This window comes from Python bivittatus, unplaced genomic scaffold (assembly GCF_059951505.1).
Source record: "Python bivittatus isolate LINGU-HERP-01145 unplaced genomic scaffold, Pbiv_v1 ctg000020_np1212, whole genome shotgun sequence".
In the NCBI taxonomy this organism is placed as follows: domain Eukaryota; kingdom Metazoa; phylum Chordata; class Lepidosauria; order Squamata; family Pythonidae; genus Python; species Python bivittatus.
The window spans coordinates 7,489,192-7,503,480 of record NW_028277030.1 but is presented as its reverse complement, the minus strand read 5'-3'; the positions used below and the strand labels follow the sequence as shown (position 1 = coordinate 7,503,480).

Here is a 14,289-nt window from a genome sequence, read left to right as displayed (position 1 = left end):
GGCTATTGAATTTTTACCATAATTTTAAAACCTGGTTAAAAAAAGGTCCATTACTATGCTAAGCAAACGGTTCAGAACCTCTGTTCCCTTATATGGGCTAGATAAAAAGAGGACCTCACCACAGGAAAGTAACCATCCATATGATTGCATTCAACAAGGACACTCTGAACAGAGCCACTGAGGATGACCTGAGGCTCAATGCAAGCACATATCAGAAGAAGCACTGATTATTTCAGTTCCAATATGTTTTGACATATTATCAGGAGCAACACTTCTGAACTGGACCCAAATATGGAGTGTTAGCCAATCTTCTTGAAAGAGCACTAAGGTCACATCATCATAACATCCAATCCCAGTTAGTAATATTGCAGTATTAACTGAAGTTTCAGAACCATCTTCAAAGATAGGCCCATTACAATAATCCAATTGACGTTACCAGAGCGTACATAACAGATACTAAATTATCCAATTGAACTATATTCAAGCAATTGATTTAAAACATTCACTATCTCAGCTTATTAGATGAAAAGAAGTTAAAGCTAGGTATCATGCCCATTAAATATTTTAATGGTGTTTGTTGATTTTAATGTTTGATTTTGATTGATTTTACAGTATGCCTGGAGTATTTACACAAACAGAAAAGTGGAGTATAAAGTTAAAAATAAATAAGAATTTATTATAACTCTGCCCACTTCCTCAGGTGATATTCACAAAAACCTCCTGCAGACTTTAGATAGCATGGAGAATAAGATTGGGCCCAGTGAAATAAACCTCCAATACAATCTCAGATCCATCAAGTACTGTAAGAACAGGGTTACTGCAAAACAGTGCTTTGCCTCCAACTTCCAACTTAGATAATCAATCCAGGCTATTTATTTATTTTATGTCCCACCAGATTCTCAAAAAGACTGAAGTATACCATATCTGACAATACTGGATCAACTGGATTCCACTCTGCCTGCATCTTTCTTGGCTTCATTACAGCAGGCTTAAAAAAACATGGAATCTGTCATGATCTCCTTGGAAGCCTCCTCAAATGAGATCATTTTTAGAACAGTCATTTAGGTATTGATGAAATTGAAAAATTAATTTACAGAAATTATAGTCCATAATCCATAGTCAATATACAGTATATAAATGAGCCAATGTTATTGTATGTTGGAATTCACTTTGTAGTCAAACTATGCTTTCAACAAATATTTCCCTTTCTTTCATATTCTGTAAGATTTGTTGTAATTAAAAGAAGAAAAGTTTTTTCACTATGAAACTTGGTATCATTACATTTACCTCAACATCATCAGCCTGAAGAACAGGTATTTTAAGGGATCTGCTATTTATATACCTTTTACCACTAACTTTCTCTTGCTTTCAGATTTATTGTTTTTAGCTGTATAGGAATTGAATTTATTGTGTTCTCTGATATTATATTTTAATTTACAAATATATAATACTAGGGAAAAAGTATCATTTAAATTTCGGTTTGAGTTACTTATTCTAGGTCTAAATTTAAACTACTCACTGTATATTACATATTCAAATGCACTCCTGTCTTTTTTGCTAAAGAGTTAATGGAAGAAGAAAATGTTTCTAATGAGATAACAGTAAATTTTCATAAGAATGTGCTTTATATTCTCAGGTTTCAATGGTCACAGAATTTTTACTGGATCAAAAAGCTACTGTAATTTGCTGCAAGGTTAAATGTTAAGTTTCTGTCTTATGACTATGAATTATCAAATTAAATTCCCTTGCCCTGCTTAACTCCCTTGCTGCATGGCTTCACTATAATTGCTTTAGCCATTTGGTAATTTACTAACTACTCTTCCAAAGTGACCTTGTGAAGGACAAAACCAAGGAAAAGCCTTGAGGGGTACAGGTGGTCAAGGTGGTTTAACTGGAGTCACTTGTGAGGTCTTTATGTCTGCCCACGTCCTAATAGTATATCTAGCAAGGCCTGCATTACTGACAAGCTGGAGATTGTGAATACCTGTAGGTGTTAGATGTTTAAGTCCAAAATAGTTTGGAAGTAACAAGCAAGATTGAGCATCTGGGTCAGATTTCAGTTACTTGTCAGTTAAATGTGTGCATTGGGCCATTAAAAATTTGGCCAGGCATATCTTGACAGTTAAGTCTTTCATTTTGCTTTCAGAAAATAGCTGTAACTTGGGGGAAAAAAGATCTGTGAAGTTTATATATTTTAGAGGTCAACGCAAGTCGAGAAAACATTTCAAGTATCAGTTATGTTTATTACCTATTAAGACTTTCATTTTAGAAAATCAAATATAAAAGTTTAAAATTAAAAAAGATAATAACTTGTCTCTGTAGCTGTAAAAAATGCCTAATGCTAAATGTCTTTGTTTCATCTACCTTTATGCAGCATATATAATTATTATTTGTTTTCATGATGTTCATGTAGAGACTACTAACAATATTGCTCAGACTGTCTTGAGTACAATAGAAAAAAAAAACCTTTCAAGTAAGTTAACCACTTCTTATAATGAAAAATGTTGAGAAGTGTCCTCTTGTTCCATCATAAAGACTGATACAAGCCTTGCAAATCTTGCTTAAATCCAAATTGAAGTGTGAACTTTCTAAATTCTTGGGGCATCTCTTGACCTACATCAAATAGGAATTACAGGATTTCTAGGAGTTTTCTGAAGATAAATGAAGCAAGACAGGGGCTTTTTGCATTAAGGAAAGGGATAGCTATGGAAACTATTACATTTTTTTAGCATGTTATATAAGGTACCAAGCTCCCAAGTGATGAGATTCATCAAATAAGATATTAATTCAGAGACTATTCCCTGGGAGATTACCCATGTATCTCTACAGAGAGGATCTTCTAGATGAGAATGTCCAAATTATAGAATTTCTACTCCAGACATGTTCTTCTGATGCTACCATATTGTCTTAACATAATGTTGGATGCAAATTTAGGGATAAACTCCACTAATTTACTTTACTCTTAGCATGATTATGGACCCAACATATTATGTTCTTAACATATCAGAAAGAAAACACTAGTTGGAGAATAGATTCCATCAATTATTTACTCTGACTACAGGCATGGTGCTAAACATACTACTATACATTTATTTTTATATTATCTCATCCTTTATATTCTGTGTATAAAAGTGATTAACAAACAAAATAGTTAATACACATCCAGTAAATATACCCTCTAATAAAAAAGCCATAAACTGGATAAATATAGAACAATCATTTAAAGGAATATTAAAAAGAGAGAGAGAGTAAAACAGAAATAAATGCAACTCCAGTGGGAATACAATATTGTTTTTATATTGTAGTTAGGTTAGAATAGTAATCAATTGTATGTTCCGGAGAGGCAACCACAACTGAAGTTCCATCATCAATAAACCATATCACTGGTTGTGCTGAGGTTGTAATCCAGAACAAGGCCTTGGACAAAGTTTTTAAAAATCATGCAGACTCATAACATATAGAAGCAGATACTTCTTCCAGTATTTTTCCCAAACAACATAAGGCTTTAAAATCAACACATACTCCTGATTTTTACCTGGAAGCAAATTGGAAGTAAGGGTTCTGTAGGCCTATTCAAGTCAGAACTCTGGCAGTAACATTGTGGACTATCTCTAATTTCTATAAAATTGTAGTTTTCAGGGTAGCCTCATAAGTAACATATTTTCATAGAGCAGCTATTGTTGGGAAATATAAGCTACAGTGAGCCAGATCAAGACTGATTTGTCTTCTTAAGATTCAAACTTATCTAATAAGTAAGGTGAACCTCTCTGGAAGAAATTGAAAGCTTCTACCATCAATAGATGGTTACTCACCCTAATACATGCACTATGTAAAGAAACCAGTTTGAGGATGAGAGGTACCACAGCCAGTCATCTCTCAGACACAGTGATAACCAGCAAGGGCTTAAACATGAGTATATTCTGGCCCCATTACTCTTTAATTGTTATAGCAATACAATAGCCAATACCCTTAACAAGGGAGATTTTCATCTCCCCAAACTGGACAGCAGACCTGTATCTATACTGTATCTATACTGCTTTATGCAGATGATACATTTATTATAACAAACATCAATAGGTCTTAAAAGGGCCATGGGAACTCTGGCGCATTTCTGTAAAGTACATTCATTACAGATCAATTATGAAGAAATAAAGGTTGTGTGTTTTGCAAGGGGTTTTTAAAAATTGTATTGGATCCTTGAAGGTCATAAAATAAAGTAGTTCCCAGATTTAAATACTTGGGCTTTGTGCTACACTACTCTGGGAAGCGTCATATGCATACCAATTCAGTTGTTTCAAATGCACAGAAGAGTTCAGCACCAATTCTCTCTCTTCTTCTCCAGAAGTGCCCAGTCATACCAGTTCCCTTCAAGCTTTTTGAAACCAAGATATTATCCCAGCTCTTATGTGGAGTCCAATTAAACCCAGGTATTAATTATCAGAACTTGGAAAGGGTACAGTCAAAATTCCTAAGAAAGCTATTCCAAGTGGTGAAATGCTTGCCTAAGGTTGCCCTGTGGGTGGAGGCAGGACTTACAAAAGCTGAAATGAGGACATGGTATGTGTGTTCAAATACTGGCTAAAATTTCATTTCCAGTCTCAAGGTCTGATACATCTAATATTAATAAATATATATGTGATAAATATGATTCTTCCTGGAAATTCTAAATTGGCAAAAAATTATATAAACTGTTTTTTTAAGAGAGATGCTCATGCTCTTGAGTTAAGAACAGGCAATGGTGGTCCTTGATATAGAATTACAATCAGAATACAGTAAAATCTCACCTAGGATACAGTTGGACTATAGCAATACACATTTCAAAGGATCACGTCTGGATCAATTTACAAACAATACATTTTGGTGACTATTTACATTATTACGGTTCAATATTATACTGTCAAAAATTTCATAAAATTCCATATCCAGAAAGGCTCTGCCCTTGTAAAGATGGTAACATTGAAACACGAACTCATATTCTGTGGTATTATAACATCTATTGAGACATACATAAAGAGCAACTAATACCTCTTCCACAATTTCAGGACAAACTAAAGAATTTTATGTTAAATTTTTACTGGCAGATAAGGATCCCAAGGTAATTCTCGCCATTGCAAAGTTTGTTTTTGCAGTTTATAAAACTTTTTTTAATAGAAAAATAGTGCAAGCATGATTGCAAATGTTTTACCTTTTGTGCTTTATTTTACTTTGTATATTCTATTTTGTAGGTTATATTCTATAGGTTGTATTTAGTCTAGGTCGCTGAGCTATAGTAAAGAATTTGATTTAATTTGAAGTAAGATGAACCAAGAATTTGCTTCAACCAGTACCTAAGATAGCATAGTCTCAGTCAGGCCCCTAAGGAGATGCACCCTAATTCTAACCAAATGGGAGTGTGGAATGAAGAACCCAGATTAATGCCTTTAACAATTTGGATTGAGTAATTCCTAAACTAGAAATATCCCTATAGATACACATCTGCGTACAATTTAGCATTGAACCCAGTGATCTTCATCTTCTTAAACTGATAATATTTTGATATCATCATGCCAGTTATTTCAGCTGGAGAGCTCTACTAGTGAATGTAGTAGCCAAATGACCTGGAACTATTTAGATAAACCAAAGAGCATCAACTAACTATAAATCAGTGCCATCTTCCTGATATTGCCACCCTTTCACAATCAACTGGGGATAGGCCCATGTACCTATTCAGATTGACAGCACTGTAAGTAGCCAGGATTGCTACGAATAAGCATCCTATCTCTCTGAACCAGTTTCTCTACAGAAAAAATGAGCAGGCACTCAATGCTGAGGTATTTGAATTAGGAACAAAGATTTTTGGGATACCTTATCTTGGCCTATTTTCCACTTTGGCAAATGGATAAACCCTGGTAAATTCACAAGGTTCTTTTTCCCTGTAGAAGCAGGCAAAGATGTTCTGAAAACAAACTAGCCAAAAGTTTATTCCATCTTATGCTCTTCTACCAAAGTTATTTGGAAGATCAAATAACATTTGGTAGTCAATATCAGCAAACCTAGTTGTTAGTGTTTCTCACTGGTAAGACTCCCAGGTTTTCCATACTAGATACATATAGTATCTACATTAGCATTAGTATACCAGAATCTACATTAGTTCAGGCTCCATTTCCTTCACCCATTTTTCCAGGAAGGATTTGTTGTTGTTGTTGTTGCTGCTGCTGCTGCTGTTGTTGTTGGGCCAGTTCTACATCCTGCCACCTTTCTTTTGATAATGTAGAAGCTAAGAGTCAATACCTTTAATCAGTATAGTATTTAACTGAAATGTCACTATTGTCCATCCAGATCATATCCACTAATAAAATCAGTTCCACTTCATAGGAAACCTTGGTTTGGTGAATTCAAAATAACGATGAATCTTCTTCATGGAACATGAAGTCACTCAGCTTTTCTTTAGGAAAGAATAAATAAAGCTGTCAGCTACAACATAATTAAGAGGCAATCACTATTTTCAAAATTTTGGGTAGCATGGAAAATCCTGTGTCTTCTCATCCCATTATTAAGAGATGCAAAACTTTTAAAGCTTGCATTTATACATTGCTTCCCTAGGGTTTTGATACATCATGTGGATGGCCTTTTTTGAGCCTTTTGACTCTGTTTTTAGCTTGAGGCTCTGCCTGCAAATGTTCACTTTTTCATTCTTCTCTTCTACCCAAAGTTAATTGTTTTCAACCAAACTCAAAAAATGTCCCTTCCATCTTTCTGTCTAAAGAAGTGGGTTCTAAAGCAAGGTGTTGGCATTAGTTGTGCAACTATTTGTGCTTGTATTGGATAGAGAAATTAAATTAAGGACTATATCTTCCTAATTTGTTTTATTTTATTTCAAAATAAAAATTGAGAAAGCATCTAATTTCACAATTTCCAGTTGGCTCAAGGATAATAATGACCTTTGGTATCAAGCCATTGAGAAACATCCAGATTCACATCTCATTCTATTAGGGGAACAGCAGTCTCTCCTATTTCGAAGACAATTTTTCTCCAGATATACAAGCAGCTTTCTGTTCTGCTTGTCTGGCCTGGGAGGGCTGAATGACTTTTCATCCCAAAAAGTAACTGTGGTCCTGTACAGACTCCGCGGGAAGTGCTGTCTTGTGCTCAACGAATGCCCTTCATGAGTCTTTAAGAACAGAAAGTCACAGTAAGGGCTCTTTTGAACAAGTAACAAACAAAATCTGGCTTACTAGCTCCTTTGGGATATATCTGCAAAATAAATGTAAAAACATCCATAGTTAATCTTTACGAGTTACATTTGTTGAATATATTGAATTGTTCGAGATCAGCATGAAGAATTCTGATTAAATGTTTGCTTCAGCAATTTAAGGTTTATTCTTGCCTAAGGAGGTTTTGCGTTATGATTACTTTGTAAACATCAGATTATACAGAATTGACTGCATCTATCATGCAGAGTACAAAAAGATATTTTTAAAAAATGATTTATCTTCACTTATCATGTATACTTTCATGCCAAAAAAGCTGTTTTATACAAGAGCAGCTGTTGCTTTGTACATATTTAATGGTTCCTGTTAAGTAGAATGGTCAATGATGCAATATTAAGATGCCACTTTCATTCTTCTGTGTCATAATATACCTTTGAAACCAATTTCACTTTAGAAAGTACTATGGAAACTTGAGAAAGCAAATTGCTCCCCATTTCTGGGCACAGTGCCAACACAAAGAAGTGTATCTGCATTACCATGTGCTAAACTAAACACAGAAATTCTAAGACTTGCCAGAATTCCCTGTTGATCAAATTGCACATGGTAAGCTTTTTGTGGGAACTGGTGACCATTTGTTTTTTAAAAAAAAATCTGTTCAATCGTGTACGATTCTCCGAGACTGCCTGGACAAGTCCCTGCAGTTTTCTTGGCAAGATTTTTCAGAAGCGGCTTGCCACTGCCTCCTTCCTGGGGCTGATAAGCTAATGTTCATCAACAAATTAAAGGAGGAAATAAGACAGTGAGTTTCTTTGTATCAGCAGTTATAATTTGTACAATTTTAAATTCTAATTTTTAAAAAATCTTCAATAAGAAAATAACAGATCATTTACATTTTTGGAATCATTAATAAATTTCAGATGTTTTCAGACACTTCCATTTCCTAGGCTTGGTCCAAATATAAATTCACCTAAAGCAAGAATGTATTATTTATGCTGAAGAAAAGTCCCTATTCCACCAAAGGTACCTTGAGGCACAACAACAGAATATAATTGGTTGTCACTAGTTGTTAAGCTATTCAAACACATACTCAGTAAGCTAACATCACCACAGTGTCAGGTGTTCATCCTTTAAAGTGATATGCCCTAATCTGCTCCTCAAAATTCTATGCAGGACAAACAAGCCAAATTCTGCATAAGAGAATAAATGGACACTAATGGAGCATCAGAGCTCAAAACAGAAACAAGACAACAACACAACATGTCAGCATCAGAGAACACTCCATCACTGACCTCAAAATAGCAGTGGTGGAACAGGAAACTTTGGTAACCAAATTACAATCCGTTAAAAAATGACCATCCATTACAGAAGATTTGAACAGAAACAATGAGCTCTAGCCTATTACCTTTGCTAAGTGATAAAGTGGCACTCAGCCTCTTCTTTCCAGTTTCCACTATCACTGACTTCCCATCTTGTTTTATTCCCATCCCGTTCTCCCTCTTCCACTCCCTAAATTTGAAATCCTGTAATAGCAAACCCACCCTAAGCATCTGATGATGTGAGCTCCTGCTTCCATAGCTTATGCCCTAATAATGTTGGCTAGTCTTGAAGGTGCTACCAGATTCAATGTCTACTAAAATCTGACATAATTCCATAGTTGCAGCGGCATCATTTTTTAGCTATCACTTCTTTCATAAATGTTTTGTTGAGAAAACAAGAAGCCACTGTTTTTGTTTATTGATTTGTAAAAACTTGTTTTCATCATTGTCATTTATTCTGTATTCTGATTTGCTTTATTGTGTATTATTTTATTATTTTAGCTTGTAAACTGATCTGAGAATTTTAGCTGAAAAGCTGTGAATAGTTTGCATATAGTACAGAAAACCTCAGTTGCTAGTCCAGGCAGTCATCAGGAATCAAGACTAACTTGAAGGGACACACGCACATCCAAAAATTAGCATTATGTAGAAATTGGGTCAATATATAAAATTCTTCATGAATTCATCTCTTCAAGCACTCCATTGTCTTAGTAACTATGTTTCATGTTATCAAGACCAATGAAGCAATACTATGTTTTTAAAAATGATCTTAAGGGATCACATTAAAAATATGGACAAGGATAAGATAATTTTTCATGGCTACATGCATAAACCGGGATTTTTTTAACCATTGTTGGGGGACAGTAATGGAAGCAGCAATCAATTAGAGTCACAACTTGTAGGCAGGAGTCTACTGAGAAGTTAAAAGTTCCCATCATATATGCTGGCATCAAAGTCTGTAAAAAATGTTCCTAGCAAGCCTCAGATCTTGGTTGTTATTTCCCTACTCATCACCATTTGACATTATACAACCTTGGTAGTTGTTGCTAAAGTTGCCTTTGTATCCTGAAGTCTTCTATGAACAGTGGCATCACAAACAATCCTACCTAGGTTGTATTTAGTGAACACTTCCAGCGACATAGGTTATAACATCATTGAATGAGCAAGTCCTTTTGCCACTACACATAACAATCCATGAAGTGAGAGTAATGTCTAGTAATTTCATACTGTATGTTCTTATGGAGTGTCATAGAAGCCACTTGAACAGATGCTACTTCAATTGCTATTAAAGACGATTACTATCTCCTTTTAAGTTTTATATTTTCTGGCAATAAAAGATATTCAGTTTTATTTATTAAATCCCTAGAGATTCCAAGACATAAAGACAAAGAAGATAATCTAAGAGAACCTGTCGTGGACCTGCTTATGGCACCACAAGAACAGAAATTTGAAGGCAGACTCCCACCATGTAGTATAAATGATGAATTCTTCAAACATATGACATGCAACAGCTCTACAAGGTAAAATGCTCAAAGCAGGCAACCAGTCAAAAGCATCTGGAGAAGAATATATGCACATGAAAGGCAAAGTTAAATATGGCTATAAATCTATAATGTACAGTATAATGGGAAGAATAGGTACATATAACTGCAGTATGTGTGTGTGTGTGTGTGTGTGTGTGTGTGTGTATGTATGTATGTATTTAATCAAATTTGTATGGCCACCTGACTTTGACAGCTCTAAGTGGTGTACAGTATTAAAAACAGAGTGAACAACACACAGCAAAGAAAAAATGACTAGCTAGAAAAAAATACCTTCTATGGCATGCAACATTCCACAAGGAAACTGCCACCCAATCTAGCCCAAGGCCTGAAGGAAGAGCCAGGTTTTAAGGGCCCATTTAAATGAAGTCATGGGAAAGACCATACAAATGTCTAGGAGGATGCTGTTCCTGAGGACAGAGAAGGCCCTTTTCCCGAGTCCCACAAGATGACACTTTTGTGGAACCCAAAACATGCCAACTCTGTTATATCAAACAGGACAGGCAGACAGGACAAAATAGGCAGACAGACAGACAAGTGGTCACTCAGATAGCTTAACTGGCTTTTGTACTTGGAAGTTGAGAATACATAGCTCCTAAATGTATACTGAAATAGGTATATATTATAGGCAGATTCCTGTAGTTATTTTAAATGATGCAATGGTTCCTTAAGTATTCTGATACGGGATTCAAAACTGCTATCCAGATATTAGTTTCTTACTGTACTATGGAGAGAACTAGTTAATTTCACTGAAATATACTTCCAAGTAAATGTGTTTAGAACTGTTGCCCATTTTTAAAAAGAAAATCTAACTAGATTTAGCATTGGTTAAGATTGCGATCTTAGCATACCTTTTTGGAAGAAGATTCCCTCAAACGAAATGAAAATCTCAAAGGATTATGCATTAGTTTCAGAACATTGTAATTTCAGTTTTTCTAAAGAAAAGTGCATTGCTGTCCATTGTTAATACAGTATGAGTTTCTGCTCTAGGTAGTCCCAAAGTTCTTCGACCTTTAGTTTTACTTCTTTCATCACTGTATTGAAGACTGTAACTGATCAGCTAAAAGGGTCATCACAAGTGGTTAATCCTTCCATCTAAATCGGAAACTGCTTAAAATGCTTTTTCCTCTAAGACCGGGATTATTGTTTGCTGAGGTAAAAAACATAAAAAGAGTTTCCAACCCTCCAACAGCTCTTTAACTATTAGAATGTAAATGTGTGCTGCCAACCCTAAAATAATACAGATCTACCATCTCTTTCCCCTTCTTTTTTAACTATAAAAAAGCATCCAGTCATTATTACAAATACTCTAGAAGTGCAGGATTCAAATGCCAAACTAAGTGCAAGTTTAAAGGGAACTGCCTCTAATAAATGTAAATTGGCACAGAGAATAATTGTCTGCTGCTAGAAGCCATGAAGCTGAGAGACTGCATATGCACTGTTACAAAATACAGCACGTGATCATAATGTGCTAATTTTTAAGGAACACTTTGCATATATTTGCACATTTTCAAGTTCCAGCCCCTTGCTACATTGACATTAATACGTTTTTTGCTTGTTTGTTTGTTTGTTTGTTCCATAGAGGCTTCAGAAGAGATTCTCTAAAAATGTAGTCAGCAGAAAAGACTTTTGAGCTATATTCTCAGAATTAACCAAGAACTAGTTGTGACTGAGCAGCTTTTACATTTCTGCTGCCAAGTGTTTTTATGAATCACTAGCAATCTATGCAACTCTCAAGATCCCTAATCTCTTTTAAAAAGTCTTTAATGTTCTCTACGTTTCTATACCCGTAAGGTGGCTGAAATAGAGAGCCTGTGTCTTATAGTGGACTACTGTTGAATAGTCACCTCTTCATCCATATTAGGACATTTATCTGTAATAAGTACACCAGTCTTAAAGTTCAATTACATAGGTAATTTTACCAAGTTGCAATACACCTGCCCAGATATCCACAACTGATCACACTGCTTTTTTCAGTGCAGTAAATAGGGAAATGTGTGTCCTAATTAGACTATTGGGACACGTCTTCTTATTCTTCTGTTCTAAGGAGGCTGCATGCTCAGATAAGTGTAAGTTAGCACAGAGGAGATCAACTCAGAATGGCAAGTAGAATTATTTAACATTGCCCATCGATATTCATCTATGCATACCCTCTCTCCCTCCGTAGGGGCCAAAAAAGTGAAGATTACAGTTGTGGCAACATGATCAAAGCCCACCCTTCTGTACACGCATTGATGTTATGATGGGGCAAGGCTTCAATCACATTGCTGCAACTGAATTTTTACTTTTTTGACACTCCCCGCCCCATGGACGACACTGTCTCATGGTGCTTGGTGAACATAATTTGGCAATGGAGTTATGGGCTGCCAAACTAGTCCTGCTCTTATTTAATTACACTAGACAGCCAGGGCAGGCAAACCACCAGTGATATCTGAGAGAACTGCAATACTGTAGATCCTTTGATACAAAGTGGTTTTGCCCTTCCTCGACCATTTATGGTATCCAATCTGCTGAAATGCTAAACTATGCAGTTTATGTGTATCTCATCCCATACACCCTTATGGAGATTATGGATTCCAACCCTTTCTCCAGCTTCCTCTCTGGCATCATTCACACCAGCAAGATACAACTGCTTATAATAGTTACTTTGGTTTATTTAGCAATTGCTCAGTAACAATCTACATACATAAATCTACACATAATCCTGATTTTCCTGCCTAGTTGTTCCTACTCAATAATTATTAAGGTAACAGAGTCTGTGAAGTAAGTTACCTCAGGTGTATGTGTAAGGAAACATGATTTGTTAGTCAAAATCCTCACCTGTCAAAGAGTTGATTAGAAAATGTTGGAAGGTAGGCTACATTGTTGGAGAGAAAGTTGAACTTTGAGATGCTGTCAGGATTCTATCTGCTGGCAAATTTTTAGTATCTTTTATTTCCTCTGCAGGTCTAACCTACTTTCCAGAGATCCTTCTAACCATAGAAAGCCAATAAATGTTTCGTCCTTTCAGTACCATATTTAGTATCTTAGTATCTTCCAGTTGGACTTTTTATCCTGTCTTCTTAGACATTAGATTATTAAAACTCCTTCAGCTTTTCACTTGTAAGAACAAGGTTCTTCAAATTTGTAATGTGTGTAAAAATATTTGAATATTTGTTTATGCAGTATACTGATAGAATTATAATTTTGGGATAAAATTTAAACCATAATGTTTCTGTCAATTTCTTTTTTCCTAAACTGCTACTCCCTAGGTTTTTTTCCTTCTAAATTTTTTCAGCTAGAAAGCCATGCCAATGTGTAAATAACATTTAAGGTGTGTCAGAAAGATTGTACTAGAAGAACAATGCATGCCAAGCATTCAAAATCAATTTATCTTGATTCATAGTAGGTTGAACAAACTGGTTTATCTGGATAATATTTGCCCATTTTCACCTGCCTATAGTCTTAAAATGGATCAGTTTTCTGTATTAAAAATAAGCCCAACTTAGGAATCTTAACTATTGACAGAAATTAGTAAATGAAAGATGGAAGCAGTTTCTGAAAATTGTGAATAGGAAATGCACTTCAATGCCATTTGTAGTATGTTATTACCTTATGTAACTTGCCTTAAAAGAATTCCAAATGGAAAAATGCACAGGGAAAATAAACTTTCATCAGCCTCATACCAAATATTGCATCTGATTGGGAATCATGTGTTCTTTTGTTCTTTTTCTATGCTTTTTCCCATAACATATCCTATAGGGTAGATTTGGGATGGTTAGTGCTTGCCCTACGTATAGCTCCTGATTTCTTTCAAGATTTGCCATCAAAATTCACTGATAAATTGTGAATTTATGACAACACAATTTTTCACTTTAAAAAATGTGCACAAATAGACACAAGAGTCCTTCACATCTACATATGTGTAGATATATGAGATGAGAGCTAGTGTGGTATAATAGTTAAAGTGCTGGACTAGAAGTGGAGAGACCCAGGTTCTAGTCCTCCCTTGGGCATGGAAACCACTGGGGTGACTTTGAGCCAGTCACTTTCAGCCCTAGACATTTATCTACCAGCCCATGCTGAACTAGCATGGTAGATTATGACCCATAAGTTTCAATAAAGAGCCCTTCATCCTGCAGTAGATTGATTTGGGGCTGATCATGTTTGTTACAGTTAGTCCCCAGTTTAAGAATGAGCTCTGTTCCCAAGGTCTGTCCTTAAGTCGAATTTGTATGAAAGCTGGAACAGTATTATTGTATA

At 35.4% G+C, this 14,289-nt stretch overlaps 1 protein-coding gene across 6 annotated transcripts in view; it reads left to right on the top strand.

Annotated features, from left to right (window-relative positions):
• WDPCP (WD repeat containing planar cell polarity effector) overlaps positions 1-14,289 on the top strand; it is a 173,010-nt gene that overhangs the window by 146,877 nt on the left and 11,844 nt on the right. For 5 of the 6 annotated variants that reach the window (XM_088134019.1, XM_088134016.1, XM_088134011.1 and 2 more), the window contains one exon: positions 9,873-10,026. The exons of the other annotated variant lie outside the window; for it this stretch is intronic. In XM_088134019.1, the coding sequence (XP_087990145.1) occupies positions 9,873-10,026 (154 nt within the window). The remainder of the gene's footprint in view (positions 1-9,872; positions 10,027-14,289) is intronic. 6 annotated transcript variants of the gene reach the window in all.